General features: G+C 44.0%; 1 protein-coding gene across 1 annotated transcript in view; it reads left to right on the top strand.

The window, feature by feature from the left end:
* Positions 1–22,479, top strand: part of LOC122929571 (GDNF family receptor alpha-4-like) — a 64,202-nt gene that overhangs the window by 37,150 nt on the left and 4,573 nt on the right. Inside the window, exons 3-5 of the mRNA XM_044283194.1 lie at positions 6,443–6,788; positions 11,423–11,532; positions 15,597–15,731. Coding sequence (XP_044139129.1) covers positions 6,443–6,788; positions 11,423–11,532; positions 15,597–15,731 — 591 coding nt within the window. The remainder of the gene's footprint in view (positions 1–6,442; positions 6,789–11,422; positions 11,533–15,596; positions 15,732–22,479) is intronic.

The following is a 22,479-nucleotide window of genomic DNA, read 5'->3' as shown; positions in this document are numbered from 1 at the left end:
TATTCTTTATCATCCTGACTTTTACTTCCAAAACTACATCAATAAACCTGACCGTGTGGCTGTACCCTAATGGTCATATAAAACTAGACTTCTGTAATGTATATTGTTATTCAGAAAGAAGACTATGAGTTTCAAAATGTGAACCAGTATAGATATGAGAAGGACCTCAGTGTGGAATACAGGGGTCTACTTTTATATAAGGGGATATAGCGGATAACCGACTTCTGTTTTCTGCCTTGAGATCTTGGCCATACAAGTTGCTTTATAGTTGGGATCCATTGAAATCTGTGTAAATGCATTTTCCATCCATTGATGTCCTTGTAACATGTTGTCCATCCAGTGATGTCAGTGTACACATGTTGTCCATCCAGTGATGTCAGTGTACACACATTGTCCATCCAGTGACGTCAGTGTACACACATTGTCCATCCATTGATGTCAGTGTACACATGTTGTCCATCCAGTGATGTCAGTGTACACACATTGTCCATCCAGTGACGTCAGTGTACACACATTGTCCATCCATTGATGTCAGTGTACACATGTTGTACATCCATTGATGTAGGTGTACACACATTGTCCATCCAGTGATGTCAGTGTAAACACATTGTGATGTCAGTATACACATGTTGTCCATCCATTGATGTCAGTGTACACACATTGTCCATCCATTGATGTCAGTGTACACACATTGTCCATCCATTGATGTCAGTGTACACACATTGTCCATCCAGTGATGTCAGTGTACACACATTGTCCATCCAGTGATGTCAGTGTACACACGTTGTCTATCCAGTGATGTCAGTGTACACATGTTGTCCATCCAGTAATGTCAGTGTACACATGTTGTCCATCCAGTAATGTCAGTGTACACATGTTGTCCATCCAGTAATGTCAGTGTACACACGTTGTCTATCCAGTGATGTCAGTGTACACATGTTGTCCATCCAGTAATGTCAGTGTACACATGTTGTCCATCCAGTAATGTCAGTGTACACATGTTGTCCATCCAGTGATGTCAGTGTAACATGTTGTCCACCCATTGATGTCAGTGTACAGTCGTGGCCAAAAGTTTTGAGAATTACATAAATATTGGAAATTGGAAAAGTTGCTGCTTAAGTTTTAATAGCAATTTTTATAATAGCAATTTGCATATACTCCAGAATGTTATGAAGAGGGATCAGATGAATTGCATAGTCCTTCTTTGCCATGAAAATTAACTTAATCCCAAAAAAACCTTTCCACTGCATTTCATTGCTGTCATTAAAGGACCTGCTGAGATCATTTCAGTAATCGTCTTGTTAACTCAGGTGAGAATGTTGACGAGCACAAGGCTGGAGATCATTATGTCAGGCGGATTGGGTTAAAATGGCAGACTTGACCTGTTAAAAGCAGGGTGATGCTTAAAATCATTGTTCTTCCATTGTTAACCATGGTGACCTGCAAAGAAACGCGTACAGCCATCAGTTCGTTGCATAAAAATGGCTTCACAGGCAAGAATATTGTGGCTACTAAGATTGCCCCTCAATCAACAATTTATAGGATCATCAAGAACTTCAAGGAAAGAGGTTCAATTCTTGTTAAGAAGGCTTCAGGGCGTCCAAGAAAGTCCAGCAAGCGCCAGGATCGTCTCCTAAAGAGGATTCAGCTGCGGGATCGGAGTGCCACCAGTGCAGAGCTTGCTCAGGAATGGCAGCAGGCAGGTGTGAGCGCATCTGCACGCACAGTGAGGCGAAGACTTTTGGAAGATGGCCTGGTGTCAAGAAGGGCAGCAAAGAAGCCACTTCTCTCCAAAAAAAACATCAGGGACAGATTGATCTTCTTCAGAAAATATGGTGAATGGACTGCTGAGGACTGGGGCAAAGTCATATTCTCCGATAAAGCCTCTTTCTGATTGTTTGGGGCATCAGGAAAAAGGCTTGTCCGGAGAAGAAAAGGTGAGCGCTACCATCTGTCCTGTGTCATGCCAACAGTAAAGCATCCTGAGACCATTCATGTTTGGGGTTGCTTCTAATCCAAGGGAGTGGAGCCCACTCCCTTGGATGAGAAGCAACCCCACACATGAATGGTCTCAGGATGCTTTACTGTTGGCATGACACAGGACTGATGGTAGCGCTAACCTTTTCTCACAATTTTGCCCAAAAACACAGCCATGAGTAAAGAATGGTACCTCCAACAGCAACTTCTTCCAACAATCCAACAACAGTTTGGTGAAGAACAATGCATTTTCCAGCACGATGGAGCACCGGCACGGCAAAAGTGATAACGAAGTGGCTCGGGGACCAAAACGTTGACATTTTGGGTCCATGGCCTGGAAACTCCCCAGATCTTAATCCCATTGAGAACTTGTGGTCAATCCTCAAGAGGCGGGTGGACAAACAAAAACCCACTAATTCTGACAAACTCCAAGAAGTGATGATGAAAGAATGGGTTGCTATCAGTCAGGAATTGGCCCAGAAGTTGATTGAGAGCATGCCCAGTCGAATTGCAGAGGTCCTGAAAAAGAAGGGCCAACACTGCAAATACTGACTCTTTGCATAAATGTCATGTAATTGTTGATAAAAGCCTTTGAAACGTATGAAGTGCGTGTAATTATATTTCACTACATCACAGAAACAACTGAAACAAAGATCTAAAAGCAGTTTAGCAGCAAACTTTGTGAAAACTAATATTTGTGTCATTCTCAAAACTTTTGGCCACGACTGTACATACATTATCCATGCACAGTATCCATTGACATTTCTGTACATACACTGTCCATCCATTGATATCTGCTACATGTACAGATATTGTCCATGTGCAGGACACATGTTTTGACATCTGTGTACATACGCTGTTCATTCATTGATATTTGTGTACATATGTTGTTCATGCATTGACATATTTAAGTGTTCTTGCATGGCAAGACCACTTACTGTTATCTCACACATATATTCTTATTAAAGCTAAATTTACCACCCTAACTTCTCCCACAGTTTTTACACTACATAGACAGTAATATACCCAAACGTGCGGATTGTTCCCGATTGGTGTCCTATTTCTTTGTGGAACGTTTCGCCGAATGGTTCACAAAATATCTGCGTTTTTGTGGTGAAATTGGTCCCACAGGAATAAATGGTGGAATGTTCAAAACTAAAGTGGGAGCTGAAAAATCAGGACATGATTTCTAAACTGCCACCACTCCCTCATTTTCAAGCCCACCTACAGAAATCTTATATCAAAACGTTCAGCTATTCCTGCTGCCACTAAAATTGTGCACGGCTAAGCCATAGTCTAGCCACCTCAAATTTGAAGGGCAATTTCTAAACTGCGACTGTGCCTTCATTTTTAATATTTCAGACACATACTATGCATCAAAATGTAGGTCTGGGTCTTGTGTAAAGCTCTTCGCTGTAGGATTTATAATTTTTAAACTACAACGTTTGAAGATGGCAACCGCCAGTGAAGTGAGCAAGTTGGAGCAGTTTGTTTTTAACCGCTCTTCTCTGCCCTTGCTGTAGAGTGAGTTGCCATAGGAACCCAGGTGTGTGAGCAGCCAGCAGAGTGACAAAAGCTAGAGTGTGAGCTGAAAAATCGGGACATGATTTCTAAACTGCCATTACTCCCTCATTTTCAAGCCCACCTACACAAATCGGCTGTTAATGTTTTTTTTATAAATGTATGTTTTAATGTAACTGTGAAGCACTTTGGGCAACAACATTGCAATTAAATGTTCTATATCAATAAATAAAAGTTGAAATGCATTTCTCACTCTATCAAGCTTACCATGTGTACTTTTTAAATTTGATCAATTAATTGGTTAGTGTAATGTTTACTATCTTTACTCACATCAAAGACTCCACACAGTTACTCTGCCTACTCCATAAAGTTACTCTGCCCAGTCCAGCCTTTCCACAGTTACTCCAGCCACTCCAACCACACAACAGTTACTCAAGCCACTCCACCCAGTTACTCCGCTCACTCCAGTTGTAGACTACTGGTGGAGGCAAGAACACTTCACACAATTTCCCCAGAAATTGTAGCTTTTCTAGTTGAACATATATTGTCCATGAATTGAGATCTGTGTATAAATATTTTCCATCCATTGACATCTCTGTACACAGGCTCGGACTAGCCCACAGGAGTACAGGTGAATGCCCCAGTGGGCCCCTGAGCAAGGTGGGCCCCTAGTCTACTACCCCTTGCAGAAGTGACACATAACACAGTAGAATGACTGTACTACATAAAGATAGGCAGCATACAACATCTCAACCAGTCTATGTTCATATAAAAAAAATGGGTAGATTATTTAAGAAACTACCCAATTTATTATCGTAGATACATTAGGTGGCTGAGGTGGCTTGTAGTTACAGAGACAGGACAGCCAGTATCCTCTTTTCCGGGGGGGACACCTTCTCAAAGTCGCTGCAGGGAACCTTGTCTGCTGCTGTGTGAGTAGGTAATGTTGCAATATTTAAGCCCTCAAAATAAATTTTATGGGCCCTAGGCCCCCTAGTCCGACACTGTCTGTACATACGATGTCCATGCATTGACATCTCAGCACATACGTTCTCCATCCGTTAACATCTCTGTACATACGTTATCCATGCACGGACATCTCTGTACATATGTTATCCCTGCACTGAGATCTCTGTACATACGTTATCCATGCACGGACATCTCTGTACATACGTTATCCCTGCACGGACATCTCTGTACATATGTTATCCCTGCACTGAGATCTCTGTACATACGTTATCCATGCACGGACATCTCTGTACATACGTTATCCCTGCACTGACATCTCTGTACATACGTTATCCCTGCACTGACATCTCTGTACATACGTTGTCCATGCACTGACATCTCTGTGCATATGTTGTGTATGCAATGACATATGTGTACATACATGGTCCATTCATTGAGATCTGTGTACGTACGTTGTCCATGTATTGAGATTAGTGTATATACTTCACCATGTTGTCCATGCATTGACACTGTCCATCCATTGAGATCTGTGTACATATGTTGTCCATGCATTGACATCTGGGTACATATGTTGTCCATCCTTTGAGATCAGTGTACATACGTTGTCCATCCTTTGAGATCAGTGTATATACTTTACTTGGTCTATGCATTCCATCCATTGAGAAACATGAACATACATTGTCCATAGAACAGCCTTATGAAGCAATATTATCTTCACTGGCGCCTGCCCCCCACATGGAACCTCTCTAAAATCTGTGTTCAGATGGCAGTGATATGCAGTACCTACCATAAAAGCAGACCATGAAGGGATCAACAAGCCACCACGGTTGCAGAGTATCATTTGGTGGCATCAAGTTCTGACACAGTTACTAGCCAAGGGGGTGAACCATGGAGGGTCCACATTTTATACCGGTTAATATTTTTCATATGGGAATGTCTTCTGTTACTATGGTCTTATCTCCTATAAACTGTTGACAGGACTTTTTTTTCCATCATGTATAACGGAATAAAACGGAACCGTAATTTGGCCCTTTAGACATGTATTAGGATGGAGTAAACTGAATAGCTCTTAAAGGCTTCCGTTTTGCATTCCGTCCTAAAATTCCATTATAACGGAACCTATAACAGAATTTATAACGCAAATGCGAACCCGCCCTTAGATGGAGATACCCTTTTAGAGATTGATGGGCTGTACCTTCTCTGCTCAGACCACCACTGATCAAGCTCTGATGACCTAATCAAAAGAAAAATTCCTTTGATTTTCTTGAAAAGATGTTAGGGAGATTGGCATAGTGAAGCTAAGTAAAATATATTCTTAAAGGGGTTTTCCCACATTACATGTTGCGGGGATGGCTATTTTTGTGACTTGAATGGAGAGGAACATAACTGTGTGCATGTCCACATCTCCATTAACTTTCCACCTACGCAACTGATCGAGCAGTGGTCCCCGAGGGAATTATGCCATAAATATCTACTATGGGAAAACCTCTTTAATCATAATTATTTTCTCATCTTGTCATATTATTTAACATTATAATATTTTCCAGTGAACTCCTGCAATACTTGATGCTTAAAGAAAAATTTTCCTTCATAAAACAAGCATCTGTAACTTGGAGAGGCAGTCTGGTCTAAAGCAACTCAAACTTCAAGGTGGTCACACAAACAGGATGTCAAGTAGTTGGTGGCAACTAACACTACTTTGCACTAGGGGCTTTTGACATTGTATGGTTGCCTGGGTTGACCCCTCTCTCTCTCTAATGATATAACTAGAATAACCTTCTCAAACATGGCGCATGTTGCGAGCTCTTACACAGGACTTCCTTTCTAATATAGGATTCTTAATAGAAAACATTAGTTTTGCATTAAGCCAGACCACTTAATTACAATTGAAACTCCAGATGCTCTTGTCATTCCCTCAGGGGATTACTTCTGAATGTCTAGCTGATATCTAATGACTTTCTATGACTTTTTCCAGGCTCTGAGAATGAAGTCACCCAAGTCAATCGTTGCCTTGATGCGGCAAAAGCTTGCAACGTGGACCCCACCTGCCAGAAGTTACGAACAGAGTACGTTGGCTTGTGCATACGCCCCATGCCACGGACTGACTCTTGCAACCGTTCCAAGTGTCACAAGGCCTTGAGGAAGTTTTTTGACAGAGTTCCAGCCGAGTATACCAGTGAACTGCTCTTCTGTCCATGTGAGGACACAGCTTGTGCAGAGCGGAGGCGGCAAACAATCGTTCCAACATGTTCTTATGAGTCAAAAGAGAAACCCAACTGTCTCAACCCACTAGATGCTTGTAAGGGTGACTACATTTGCAGGTAGGTTACTACAATTTCTATTCAGTGTCTATGTGGAATTTAGTCTTCTAACAAGTACTCAACAAAGGCTTAAATACCAAAAAGTCATCTATGTGGAGAAGGTGGCCCACCTCAGGTTGGTCCCATTCTTGGTGGCGTGAACATGTGATGTACTCCCCTTTCCAAAAGAACTGTATTGTTAGGAAGGGATTAGCTTAAGGGATAAGAAAAGAATGTAGAGTGGTAAAAAAAAACACCAGGCCCCTCTGTCCTCGGTGGCCCATACTGATCGGTGTGAAATAATCTCTGCTATATATTCCATTGGTTCTCAAGATGAATTTGTCTTTGAGGTTGAAAAGGGAAATCATCGGCATTTACCATGGTTGGAGTTTAGAGAAGATAGGACTGACAAAAGGGATCTAGGTGATAAGCACCTAGGCTCTGACCTGATGGCTGAATAGTCACTGGGCACTTTTCAAAAGCCAGAAGGTTGGCTGACCTAGGATTCCTCAGGTCCTATGCTGCGCCAGTACAATCTTAGTGGGGGGAGAACAGGGATTTATTTTGCCATGTTTGTACTGTAGTTGTCGACACAGATGTCTATGTATTCAGCTCATCCATAGACTCACTATATGAACCTTAGTACATAGACAAATACACATACCTGCACACTGTACACTATGGTCCCTGAAATCCCAGGCATCACAGTCTACTTCTGCCTGGATCTCTTGTCACCCATTGTGGTGTCCGTAAACCAACTGAAATAAAATGTGTAACTACTAGAATTATAACAATATAGTCAGATAACCCAGTAACTACAACTCTCAGCATGTCCTGCCTACAATGCTACATCTTATTCCCACAGCGCAAGACATGAGCTGTATATTACCTAACAGTGCTGGAGCGGAACACCATACTTTTTAATTATCGGTTAGCTCCTGACATTTAATATTCTCCAGAGGATTTTAAAGGTCCTTGAGTTAAAGTCCAATAAACTGTCGACTTAGAGACGCTACAAGACTCATAATGGCATCAACCATGAGTGATTGTGTAGCGAGTACTTGAGGCAGCAAGTCAATATCCATCGTGGGACGTGCCATAGATCTTCTGACAGTGGATGTGAAGAGGCCTAAGAGGCGTAATGCATCTATTCTTTCATGTCCATGATCAGCATTGACTAGCACCTTACAGATAGGAGCATATGTAAGGGATGTTTGGACTCAGAAGAGTGATTGTCCTCTGGAGAAGACTCTCAACACTTTCAGAAGAAACGTAATGAAGATTTACCTCTTCTGTGGCAATTACTCTACCAACATTGCCTCTGATTAGTAGCGCTTTCTAGGAAAATTGTAAGCGGGTATGATTGCAGGGTTAGACTTTAGAGAGCAAGAACTTGTGTACCATGAAGTTCCTTCTAGCCCATCCTAGTTGTAAGGCTGCTCATACAGTTTAGTTGTCAGCTGAATTCTTTTACTCTCGACCTCCACATACACATGCAAACTCAGTTCGAGAAGATTTGAATCAGACCACCGACATCAGTGGGTTCATCTTACATTCATCTAATGTCTATGGCCACCTTAAAGAGGTTCTCCCATGATTATTGTAAAAAATTAAAATCAGACATCATATAGGACATGACAATCTCTTTCTAAGGCCTTATGCACACGACCGTTGTGTGCACCCGTGGCCATTGTTCCGTTTTCCGTGATTTTCTGCGGACCTATTGACTTTCAATGGGTCAGTTGAAAACTCTGAAAATGCACCGTTTGTCATCCGCGTCCGTGATCCGTGTTTCCTGTCCATCAAAAAAATATGACCTGTCCTATTTTTTTGATGGACAACGGTTCGCGGACCCATTCAAGTCAATGGGTCCGTGAAAAAGCACGGAGGCACACAAGATTTTCACCTGCGTCCGTGATCCGTGTCCGTTTTTTTCCTATCGTTTTCAAGGCAAACTTGACTTAGATTTTTTTTTTCACTTTTCTGGTCTGGTGATCCTCCAAAAATCAAGGAAGACACACGGAAGAAAAAACGGACACGGATCATGGAACAATGGAACCCCATTTTGCGGACCGTGAAAAAATACTGTTGTGTGCATGAGGCCTAACAAAGCTAGAACTAGCCCTGGACCTCATATGGATCCGGAGATCTCCACATTCATTACTCTGCTAGATTAATATCAAGCTGACAGATCAAGGGGAGTGTCTTTTATGCTGCAGCTCAGGGGTGTGTCCATGTTCTCCCTATCACAGCTCAAGGGGCGTGTCCATGCTCTCCCTATCACAGCTCAGGAGGTAGTTGAAGGATGAAACTGAGCATGTGCGGCCATCGCAGGGAGCAGGACAAAGAAATAATAAATAAATAAAACAGCAGGTGGCGCTATACAGATATATATTTTTCAATAACTCATTGGCTATACAAAATTTTAATTTACATGTAATTATAAAAGTATTCAGATCCAGGTGCTGTTTTGAAAACTGTTGAATATTTTTCTTGGAACAACCCCTTTAAGACATGGGAGTGGGAAAATATTTAACCACTTAAAGATATGTGACAAGGATGTGACACATTCAGGAGTGGGTGGGCAATATTACATAATCCTGTTCTAATGGTGGACATCGGAGTAAGTGTTGATTCTGGGAAAACACCCTTAAAACCTATTAACCGAATCAGTAATAAGTGTTAGATTGATGGTCCAACCACTGGGGCCCCCACCAAACATTAGTAGTGGACCTAATCTTCTGCCCCCACTGCATGGAGCAGTTATTATCTTGGTTGTGCAAATAGGAGAGACATGGGGTCCCCCATTCTCCAGACTGATGGAGGTCTCAGTGCCAGACCTCCACCAATCCTGTGAATAAATGTTTCTTGCTGGAATACATCCCTGGTGTCCAGTGGTTAACAACCAGGGCTGTCCCTCCCATGTCTTTCTGTGATAAACAGAGATCTAATTGTACATCAGATGCCAATATAGAAAGGGACATCTCCCTCATTGAGAAAGTGCACCCCATCTTTCTCCCCATCCCCCTATGACAAATCCTTGGAAAATTCCCAGCCCCATGGTGAGCCAGCATTACTATTGAACGGCGTTCACACTTTATCAGTTCTGATGTATTAGACGACCTGATCACCTATGTGTGACCTGTCACCATCATAACCAGTTACTTCACATCTACTCCACAGCAAGATCAAGCTCTCATGTCTTCTTCTGAGACTCTTCTCCAATAATCGTTTCATACTTAGTCTACTTTTTTCCATCTCTGTAGATATAGAATAGTGTGAAATAAAGACCTCTGCTTTTTCAAGGGCCCGTCCTCTTAGAACAGGGATGCACAACCGTTTTGTTCTTAGGGACACATTTTCAATTTCTACCGCTCCTAAAGACCACAGTGAAACTTAAAGGGGACCTGTCAGCAGAACCCATCCTATTAAACTAGACATACTGAACTGTGGGGTTGATCCTGCTGATTTAAATGATACCTGTCTTGTGAAAATCGGTTGTGACCTTCCTGAGAAAAAAGACTTTCACTCTTTGTGTAGATGAGGGCTTCAGTCCACCGAGGGGTGGGGCCAAGCCTCCTTGTGCTCCTCAGTTTTCCAGTCCTGACCACACCCCTCAGTGAATGGAACCCTCAATTTGATAAAGAATAAAAATCTTTTTATCTCAGGAATGCCACACCTGATTTTCACAAGACAGGTCTCATTTTAATCGTAGGATCAACCCTAGCAGAAACTGCACCTGGTTTAATAGGGTTAATCCTGCTGACAGGTGCTGTTGAAAGTATTCCCATAATTCCCAGACATTTATGACATATTGACAGCATTTTGTGGTTTGTGGGATCGGACTTAACGAGTTCATCTTCACTCTCCACACAAATCAATGACCTTTGGGGGCCAATATTCCTGTTGTCAGTTCACCGGTTGGCCTTCGTTTGGTAATTACTAACCATTACATACTGGGAACACACCACAAGACTGTCTGTTTTTGGGGATGCACTGACCCGGTCATCTCAATATCACAATTTGACCCTTGTGGAAGTTGCTCAGGTCCTTACGCTTGCCCATTGTTCCTGCTTCCAACTCATCAACTTACTTCTTCCATTAGGGTTTCCATTACAGTTCACCAAATGGGTTGTCACCCAGCTTTCCTGGAGACCTAAAAAGCCTAAATCTATGTATACAGCCATACAAGATTTTAGGATCCATGGACTCCTGAAAAGCTGTAACGGAAGCCATGTTGGATGTTATCCAGAAACATATATAGAGCTGACTAAAATTTTTTAAAAAAATCTGACAGGGCTATGTTTATTACAATTTTTTTTTTTTTATTAAGGGGAAATACTCCTTTGTTACGAGGAGGCTCATACGGCGTGTCCTCAGTTTTAGTACAGACCGCGGTTTAAGTATGGCTCCCAGGTGGATCCATACATCAGCACTGTGCCCTATAAATATAGCGGTACAGTTAGAATGTGTCATCTTGCCTGGAATTACTCCGTAGAACAAGACGTATGACCCCCTGACAAGAGGCGCGGTCCGGCTGCTGCCTCATTGCATGTCTTCTGTGTTACTGAGGCGAGGGGCCGTCGTCACTATGGGAGGGGGATGCATCTTACCTCGTTGTGTTGTTATATCTTCTTCTTTCTTTCTACATTCAGGTCGCGGTTAGCTGCCTTCCAGATGGATTGTCAGCCTTCAGTGCACTCCATGACCGGGTGTGCACGAGAGAACCATGCGGCTTGTCTGATGGCGTACACAGGGATTATAGGTAACTGTCCAAATTTATGGATGTAGCATGTCTACATGAACTGCTAGGGGAACACATCATTGGCCTATTTCATTGCCATCATAATACCTATGAGTCGAGCTACATAAAGCATTTATTTCTTGTAGGCTTGCTCTTTATGGGTTCTGTACTCAATTGAGAGGTTATAGGCCACCTCCAGCAATGGGCCATCACCAGAGATGTAACTTTTAGCTTCTGGGCACCAATACAAAATCTTTAACAGCAAACCCACCACTCTTTTGTGACAGAAGAGACTTTGGACATCCTCCAGGAACCAGTACCCAGGTGCAGTGGCTACCTATAGATGCCTATAGCTACACCCCTCATCCTAAGGCACTGCCTAAATGCCCAAACCAAATCATTTAATAGTGAAGAGTTTAAGAAAATCCCTACAGAGGCCTACACAGTGGGAACCCAACAAACATCTCCAGATATCTGAGCATCCTGGAGCAGCCAAGCCTTAACTTTAAGGTTTGAGCTGGGAGTATTAGAGCTTTCTCTTGTATCAAGCCATGTAGTTCTGCAGCCAGGACCTGGACTACTTCTTTTCAGAATTGGAAAACATGCCAAAAAGTAGAAGTAATGGGGACTAGGGAGCCCAGAGTCTCATACTTAAGAGGTTGTCCCAGCTGGACCTACTGTAGACAGAACAAAGCCGCCTCGAGAGGCAGGCAGTGCAGGTCTCCTGGAGCCCATATAGGTAGGAGACCCAAATTGGGTCCTCCATGTGCACCTACTTTATTCCCACAGTGACCCTCCCATTATCTAGCAAGGGAACTGGGAAAGCACCCTAAAGGGCGCAAGTCCTTTTTTGTTTTCCAAGAGGTGGTTAGTAAGATACAATGATCCAACTGTCCTGTTACAAGGATGACATGGTGTCAGGTACTGGTACCAGTAGGAGTCTCCATTTTGCTCTAGTTAGGGGATACCCTCCTCAATATCCATACTGGTCCTGCTTCTGGAAAGGGTTGGTCCAGGCGGGACAGATTTCATGCTCAAAGGCTTTCCTATATTTCATCCTATTGTTCTCATTATGCAGTTCCATAGATTAAAGTTAACCCTTGCTGCTTGTTCAGGAGTGGAAGCTTTCAAGAAGGTGACTGGATACGCACTACAGTAAGAATCACCTGCAGGAAGGATTTGTGTCTGAGCCGATAATCTACCCTGATACAAGCTGCCCTGTAGTTCAACCCCGAGCTGCAAACAACAGCAGCTGTCAGCCCTGGCAGAGCGGATAATGCAGGCGTGCTGTTTGATGCCTGCATGAATTGCTTAGACCTGTCCAGTGAATTGAGATGTTTGGTGGTGTTTACGGTAAATGTTGGGGCACCGTCCTAAAGTCTCCAGTATATTGCTCATAAGAAGAGATAAGAAAGAAATGTATAATGGCATGTTACCAAGCCATTTATAATCACCGTTGTGTCTGACCCCCTACAGTTACATCTTGGAGAGAGCATTTCTTCTCAGTGTCTCCAAGCTTAAGATGCTGACTGGATGTACTGGAGCATACTGCTTCTGACTGGCTTGAAAAAACTTAGGGGCTCGTTTACTATTAGAAATACGGTTAGTTGCGCCGCAATCTGCGACTTTTCCCTGCTCACGCCAGGTCTTAAATGCCGATCTTAATAAATGAGCCCCTTAGGATTTTGGACTGCGTGACCAACCTGGTCACACTATCAAAAGAGCAATTTCTTAGAAGAATGGTTCAATTGATCTAAAAACATCTCTTGCATCTGCTCTGCACACACACATTATATGCAGTCAAGGCCCACCCCATGTAACAGGCTTATGCACCTGGATCCTCAACCCTGCTGCTCCGCTCCTCGTCCTCTATTTCTCCGTTTGTTAAGGTTACATTCATATAACTGTATGTATTTTGTGGTCCGCGAAATACAGATGACGTTGTGTGACTTCTGTGTGGCATTGTTGTTTTTTGTTTTTTTGAGGACCCATTGACTTCAATGGATCCATGGTCCGTATTTGTGGCCAAGAAAAGGACATGTTCTATCCTTTTCTGAACAGACATACGGATGCGGAAAGCACATGGAATACATCCATATGCCTTCCACATCTGTATGTCCGTTTCGCAAAAGATAGAACATATCCTATTGTTAGCCACAAATTCTTCTTACTCCACTTCTCTTATTATTCTTTTTTCGACTTCTCTTGCTGTTCTTCCACTTCTTCCTCCACTTCGCATGCTTCTTAATCTCCCCTCTCTTTCCTCCACCTGTCCTCTCTATTCTCCTCCCCTCTCTTTTCTCCACCTCTCTTGTCTGTCCTCCACATCTCCAATCTTCCCTCTACTTCTTCTGATTTCTCCACCTCTGCCCTTGTTCCTCCATTCTTCTCTCATTTTTCCACCTCTCCTGTCCTTTCCCTTAATTCTCCTATTTCCCATTTCTCCTTTTGTTCCTCCACTTCTCCTTTCATCTATCCACCTCTCTTGTGTTCCTCCATCTATCCTTTCCTTTCTGGCACTTCTCCCCTCATTCTTCTATTTCTTCAGTTATTCTTCCACTTCTCTCGTTCTTCCACTTACCCTCTTATGCTGCCTTCTCATTCTTCCGCTTCTTCTAGCATTCCTCTATTCGCACCTTTTTTCTTGTTCTTCCATCGCTCTCCTTGTTCATCCACCTCTTATCTCATTCTTCTGCATCTCAGTCTGCTTTTTGTTGCCCCAATTTCTGCACTAGTTTTCAAATAGCAACCCAACGCAACCTTCACTCTGCACACAATACTTTTTCTTATCTTCTACACCAGGCATCCTCAAACTGCGGCCCTCCAGCTGTTGTAAAACTACAACTCCCACAATGCCCTGCTGTAGGCTGATACCTGTAGGCTGTCCGGGCATACTGGGAGTTGCAGTTTTGCAACAGCTGGAGGGCTGCAGTTTGAGGATGCCTGTTCTACACACATCCTCTCCTTCAGGACTTCACCCATACCTCTCCTCCTCACAATGAGAAAAGATCAGACGCTTCTCTGCTCATCAAGAGTTTAAGTGCCACCTAAATACCTAATTGTTTAAAGAAGGGCATAATCCACCATGACCCTCACATCAATATCATTGACTTTTTTATACCGTCAGGGCCAGGTAGTAGGCATTGACTGCCATGGGCACCATTAGAGGCGGCCTTCACATTTATTACTGTATTACTGTAGATGAATGTTACACCACAGATATAACATTCATACTCAGAAGAGCCAAATGTGCATGCTGTTGAGTAAACCAAGACACATAACTATCTAAATGATGGTCCACCCATCAGCTATCATGCTAACGTTTAGAGACCCAAGGGGTAAGCATTTTTACATTTTCTTGGGCATCAACAAGGCCTGTCCCATCCATATCTCTGCATTTATGTATTCTGTTCCATTTGGGTTCCAGGAGCTTCAAGTTACATCTCTGAACGCTTTCTTCAAATTAGTTTGACGTGAGGTGGGTCTACAATCATGTCCATCCAGTGCTTCTGACTAGTAACTCTTTAGGAGGACTCATTTAACAATGGGTTGGGTTATTTTATATTGCACCGCCACATTTCAGCCCAAAAAATCCTCAAAATCCTGGATTGTTTTTTAGGGCATGTCCCAATTCTAATAGGTCTGCCCATCCCTTAGTTTAGAATATGAAGGACTGCTGCAGCAGCAGGAACAAGGACCCTGCTTTAAGTCTTTTTGTTTTATTCTGGACATACCCTATAGACTCCTCTCATATAATCTATAAAGTACCATGTAGATTATAAGCCCTCACGGGCAGGGCCCTATCTCCTTCTGTACCAGTTTGTAACCCGTCTTGTTTATGATTAGTGCAATTGTCTGTATTATGTATGTGCACCGCTTATCATATGTACAGCGCTATGGAATGAATGGAGCTTTAATAATAAATAATAATAATAATAATAAAGTACTCCAAATCCTCCTGTGCAGTGCTTCAGGAGATTAGTGGACACGGCCTCATGCACACCTGGATCCTAAACAGAAGGCATGATCTCTGTACACTGGCATAGCATATCTGGAACATCTGATGTTTCTGCTGTTATTCACAGGTAGTCCTATCACCCCCAACTATGTGGACAACTCATCCTCAAGTGTCGCCCCCTGGTGCACCTGTAACACGAGTGGAAATCGGCAGGAGGAGTGCGAGAACTTCCTACACTTCTTCACAAACAACATCTGTCTACGTAAGTAAATCTATCTATCTCATATATATCTATCTATCTCATATCTATTTATCTACCTATCTATCTATCTCTTATCTATCTATCTGTCTATAGAGAAAAAATATGGCAGCAATATAAAAAATAAAAATAAAAAACGTGTGCAAGTCCAAAGGGACTACACTATTGCCCAATGTATATAAACAGCAAACAGGCAGCACTCCAAGAATAAAAATGAAGATCTTTATTCACCCATGTGGATATGCAACGTTTCGGCTCAACCCTAGAGCTTTTCTCAAGCTTGAGAAAGGCTCTAGGGTTGAGCCGAAACGTTGCATATCCACATGGGTGAAAAAGGATCTTCATTTTTACTCTTGGAGTGCTGCCTGTTTGCTTTTTATCTATCTATTATCTATCTTTTTTTAAATCTATCTATTGTGGGGATTCACTCTGGTAGTTAGGACTAGCGGATACAGTATAGAGGCAAAGTACACAGTTCTTGAATCAAAAGGCGGTGATTATTTACACATTGGTGTATAACAAAATTCAGATAAGGTGCATCACAAAACACAGGTAGCTTGGTGTTTGTTCACACACAAGGAAAGTCCATAAACAATAAAAGTCACCTTTTCTGCTGGGTGTTAATTCACATCCTGTTAGCCGTTCAGCCTCATCAAGTCCATAGGCGGCCTGTTCACCTTTAGAGGGGCCTTAGTCCTCCAGCCCTGCTCAAACTTAAAATCCCAGCACAGCCCTCAGTTCACAGCACACAGACTCCTGAGCTCCACTGAGGAGCCTGAGGTTCAGTGACAATGTCATGCTGGATTATAGAAGTGCGTCCAGGGAGGTCTGAGAACGCATCCGTGTTCCTGCCCATGAACTCCCTTGCCTCCTGTGTCTGTTTAGAGAAGAGGCTGTCAGCTATTTTTACTGTGGCAGCCACTTCTATTGCATCAGACAGATGGGCCGGAACCTCTTCTCCTAGAAAACCAGGCTGCGGGCTGTCTTCAGTACAGGTTTCCCTATCTTTCCACGGTTTGAGTAAATTTCTCGAGTACCTCATAGGGCCCCTACCACCTAGCCAGGAACTTACTGTCCATGGTCGGCACCAGAACTAAAACCCGATCACCCGGGTTAAAGATCCGGACCCGAGCCTTCCGATTTTAGACCCGACTCTGGGCTCGCTGAGCTGCCTCCATATGCTCCATAACAAGAAGCAACACTGTCTCTAGCCGATCTTGCATCTGGGTAACATACTCAATGACACTTTTATGTGGAGTGGGTTGATGTTCCCACGCCTCTTTGACCACGTCCAAGAGACCGCGAGGGTGTCTGCCATATATCAGTTCAAAGGGCGAGAATCCAGTAGAGGCCTGGGGTATCTCTCACACTGTGAACATTAGATAGGGCAGAAGGAGGTCCCAGTCCTTCCCATCATTAGACACTACCCTTTTCAACACATTTTTTAATGTTTGGTTAAACCTTTCTACCAGACCGTCCGTTTGCGGATGGTAAACGGACTTCCGTAGTTGTTTTTTGTGCAGCAACTTACAGAGTTCCCTCATCACCTTGGACATAAAAGGGGTCCCCTGGTTGGTCAGAACCTCTTTAGGTAGTCCTACTTGGGAAAACATCTCAATTAACTCCTTAGCTATGAGTTTGGCCAAGGTATGTCGCAGTGTCAACGCCTCCGGGTACCCAGTGGCATAGTCTAGGATGACTAAGATTGTTGATGCCCTCTGGTGGACTTTGGTACTGGGCCTATGAGGTCCATAGCTATTCGGTCAAATGGTACCTCGATAATCGAGAGAGGTACTAGGGGACTACAGAAATGTGGCTGGGGGCTAGTTATCTGGCAGGTTGGGCAAGACCTACAAAACTCTTCCACCTCTCTGAATAGGCTGGGCTGTATGATCCTGAGTTTTCTGCAGCCCCAGGTGACTTTCGAGAACGTGTTGGTGGGCTAGATCTAACACGAGTTTGCGATAAGCCTTGAGGACAACCAACTGTTAAATAGGCTCACCCCGTAGTTGGTTTACCCGATACAACTTATCCTGATGAACCACAAAACACGGAAACCCTGACTTTGCCCTAGGTTGTTGTGGTTTACCATCTACTATTAGCACATTTTCCCAGGCTCGGGATAGGGTTGGGTCCCGACGTTGGGCGGTACCAAAACTTTCCCCGGAGACATTGAGGTCTGCCAATTCAGGACCCGGCGGCAAGTCCTCCACGTCTCCCACCATCACACTTAGTGTCTCCCACCATCACACTGGTCCGGATGCCAGAAATGAAGTGACGACCTCAGCCCATTGATCTCAGGGTAGCTTCTCCCTCACGGCCACCTTTTCGAACACTGCCAGATAGGTTTCGACGTCATCCGAGGGGGTCATCTTGGGAATCGCCGCACGGACCGCTTTCCGGGTATCGTGGACGCTCTGGGATGCTCCTGCCGCCTGTAAAGCCATCACATGTTGTAACAGCAGCTAGTTTGTTTCTTGCCGCTTCTTATTAGCCTCCCGCTGCTGCAGGTTAGCCTCCACGAGGGTTTTCACGACAGCTTCCATTTTGTCAAGGGACACGGGTTGTAATCTCGCTGGTTTGTTGTAAGAAAAACAACAAAAATATTTCAGCCTTCACGCCAGCCTCACTGCGCTTGCCCGCATCCTCCACCAATTGTGGGGTTTCGCTCTGGTAGATAGGGTAAGCGGACGCGATACAGAGGCAAAATTCAATTTCTTATCTCAAACTTCAGTGTTTATTCACACTTGCGGCAGTTGCACAAAACAACATGTCACTTTGCAGTCTTTGGTGTTAATTTACACATAATGGAAAGTTCTATTTTGCACGTCACCTTGTTGGCAGCTCTGCCTCCAGTAGTCCACAGCAGGCTTTAGGGGGCCTGTTCCCCCTGCACATGGGTCTCAGCCCTCCAGTCCGGCACAAAATCTCAGATCCTAACACAGAGACTCAGCTGCTGAGCCCAGGTGCTGCCAAAACCCAGACCTTAAACTCCGGTCCGGTATTTGACCTCACCTGGCTGGAAACCAACCCAGCCGCACATGCTGGGAGGAAAATACCTGCTACCCAGACAAAACCCCTTGCTGTGTCACACTATCTATTTATTTATCTATCTATCTATCTATCTATCAATCTCATTATTATCTATCTATCATATATCTAACTATTTAATATCTAACTATCTTTCTATCAATCACCAATCCATCATCTATTATCTAGCTCTCTATCTATTTATCGATCTCATATCTATAGTATCTATTATCTATCTGTCAGTCTATTTGTCTATCTACCATGTATCTCTCTATCTATCCATCTATCTATCATTTATCTATCTATCCATCTATCTCCTATCTATTCATATCTATCTATCCATGTTCTTATCTCAGATCTATCTATCTATCTATCTCATATCAAATCAAATCAGCTTTATCGGCAGGACTAAATACATTTTAGCATTGCCAAAGCAAGTGGAAAATAATTGGGTAGGGTTGGGTGGAGACACATCCAGGGTGGGGATATAGGAGTCCATGGTATATCAGGCTCTTCTCAGCCCATGGCAGGCAGTACTATATTTTGCTGCTATGGCCGCTGTGTTCTCCTCTTCCCCCAGCAGTATGGAGAGTCTCTCCTCCTCCTCCATGGAGGTGAAGTCTGGGCAGAGATCAGACAGTCTCCTGAAGTGAGAATCCCTCACTGCTGAGTATTTAGGGCACCGCAGCAGGAAATGAGCCTCATCCTCCACGGCCTCCTGGTCGCACTGCTGGCACAGTCTGCTTTCCCTGGACTTGTACCTCTGTCGGTGACGCCCGGATTCAATGAGCAGGCTATGGGCACTCAGTCTGTACCGGCTCAGGATCTGTCGGTCTTTTGGATTGGGAAGTTTCTCCAGATATGGGACCAAATTGTACTCCCTCTGCAGGCTCTGGTATACTGTCAGCTTCTGGGATGTTCGTATGTTGTTCCTCCAGACGCTAATATACTCCTCTTTACCCTTGTGTATCATCCTCTGGATTTCCCCCTTTGTCAGGCTATATTGGTTGGTGGCTTGGGCAGGCTGGTTTTTGGTGACTTGTTGCAGGGTGCTTTGTTTTTCTGGGGCTTCTTGGTGTAGCAAGGCTTTGTGATGGTAGTAGCTGGAACTGCTGCTATGCAGATAGGCTCTGAATGATAGCGCCTTCTTCTGGACAGCAAAGTAAAGTGAGAATCTGACCAGTTCTGCTCGACAAGTGCTGTTTGAGGTCCTCCTGTGAACCTGGAGAAGGTGTTTTCAGAGTTCTAGGTGGAATAGTTCTGTTGGCCCAGAGTCCCACTTTGCCTAGTCTGGGTATATGTCTGGGCCCCAGACTTCGCTGCCATAAAGGAGGATTGGGACGATGATGGTGTCAAGGATTTTAAGCCAGACGGTCACTGGTGCCTTAAGATGATACAGACGCCTTCTGATGGCATAGAAGGTTTTGCTCGCCTTGTCTTTCAGTGTTTCCATGGCTTTCTTAAAACTCCCTGCAGCGACCGGGACATGCAGGGAGAAACACGTGAGGCTCACAGTGGTCCGATGGGGGTAGTAGTTGTTTGTACTCACAGTTAGCAAATGCCTCCCTGGATCGGCGTGTAGTGATGAGGAAGACAGCACAAAATCCTCTGGGGCACTCTCTGTTAGAGGGAACACCAGCCAGATGGAAGTTGAGGTGCCTTTGATGGTAATGGGTGTAAGGTGCTTTTGCAGCTGGGCCCCTGGTTCGTGACGCCAGCACCGTAAGGTGCAAATGTTGAGAGTAGCAGTAGTAAGAATGAGGAGTCATTTGTTGTAAACCAGTTGAACATTTACTAAAAATCAATAGTCTCTGGGCAGTTGGTACAGTTCATCAATGAAAAGTGTTTTTGTATAGCATAAGTAATAATAAGTTCAGTTGTACTCCTATTATCAGGTAGTGGCAGTTGTCAATGAAGGAGTTGTCCCTTTTAAAGTAGACACTTTACAGGCAAGGATCCTGGTTGTAATCCTAAGTTCACTCTATAGCACTCTGGTACTAAAGTAGGCTGATATATCTAGTTACTATGAGCTATCCTTAATGGGCGATCTCCCTTGTGGCAGGCAAACACATCTGCTTCATTATTTGCAGGATACTCTTCTAAATAGGTTTTTCCACTATGACCCGGAAGGCTTGTGTAGTGGACTTGTGCTAATGAGGTCCATAAGCTGAGTTTAGCTGTTACATGTACATAGACTCACTGTCTGGTGCTTGGTTGCTGTGGTTGTCTTCTCCAGGCTTGATCAGGGCCCAGAGGAAAGAAAAACAGTTACATGGTGACTTTAGCCTGTCTCTCTCCTCCATGAACTTGCTTCCCCTCCTCTCACCAACTACTAACTCCAACTAACTTTATTAATACACCCAAAGCTATATATAGTGTGGTGCCAGCACCACCTAGGGGCGAATGGATGTAAATGACATTGCCAGCCAGATAATAGGAAATACCATACAATGCAAATAAACACATATACAGTATATTCAGATGTTTAAAGTGTTCCATTTACACACTGATGTGGGACGCTGCATCCCTGATTGGCTGATTTCTAGGCCCAGGTAGGTGTAGCTGTCAATTTCTGAAAGTGGTCAGTTGTTTAGCAGGAAGGGAGGACGCCCGCCTGCTTTCTGGTTTCTTTTCTGGAACACCATGATGTTGGTTTTCTTTGGATTGATGGGCAGTGCCTATGTGTTACTGAACTTCTCCAGGATTTTCAGGTTATCTTGGAGACCTTTCTCAGTTGGCGATAGTAGCAGAAGATCATCTGCATAAGGGAGAAATTTTACCTCGCTGTCATGGAGGGTGAGACCAGGTGCTGTGGAGGACTCCAGAGCCGCCGCCAGCCCATTGATGTAGTTGTTAAACAGGGTTGGACGGAGGCTGCAGCCCTGTCTGACTCTTTGGCTCTGCCGGAAATAAGCCATTCTCCTCACATTTACTTTCACGCTGCATCTGTTCTCAGTGTAGGAACTTCTGATGACATCATATATTTTTCCTCCTATTCCGCTTTCAAGAAGTTTCAGGAATAAGCCCGGGTGCCACACTGAGTTAAAGGCCTTCTTAAAGTCCACAAAGCAGGCATAGATCTTTCCATGCTTTGTATTGTGGACATGGCTCCCGATGAGGCTCTGCAGGGTGTAGATGTGGTCCGTGGTGCGGTGGTTTGGTATGAAGCCTGCTTGGCTTCTGCTGAGGATGTTGTGCTGGGTGAGGAAGCTGAGGATCCTCTTATTCAAGTTACTGCTGAGGAGTTTGCCCAGGTTGCTGCTGACGCATATCCCTCTATAGTTGGCTGGGTTGTACCTGTCTCTGCCCTTGTGTATGGGGGTGATGATGCCCTGGTTCCAGCTCTGGGGGAAGTAGCCGGCACTCAGCACAACATTGTAGAGTTTTACTAATGCGGCCTGGATACCTGGCGGGCTGTATATGATCATTTCTTGAAGGATCCCATCTGGGCCGCTGGCTTTTTTACTCTTTATCACTGGGATCCTCTCTGTTATCTCCTGTGTTGTGATCGGTGTGTATAGAGGGTTTTGTACATCTTTGATTTTTTTTCTCCATATCCTTCAGCTTTTTCATGATTTCTTTTTGTTCTGGGCTTTGGTCCTCCCTCGAGATGGCTTTGTAAAGATCTTTGAAGTACTGGAGCCAGATGTTGCCGTTTTGGATATGGAGGTTGGTGTTCTTGCTTGTTTTGTCCATATGCTTCCATAGTTCCCAGAAGGAG

Source organism: Bufo gargarizans, chromosome 2 (assembly GCF_014858855.1).
Source record: "Bufo gargarizans isolate SCDJY-AF-19 chromosome 2, ASM1485885v1, whole genome shotgun sequence".
In the NCBI taxonomy this organism is placed as follows: Eukaryota; Metazoa; Chordata; class Amphibia; order Anura; family Bufonidae; genus Bufo; species Bufo gargarizans.
The sequence above is the reverse complement of the archived record's forward strand: the minus strand, read 5'-3'. Positions and strand labels throughout refer to the sequence as shown.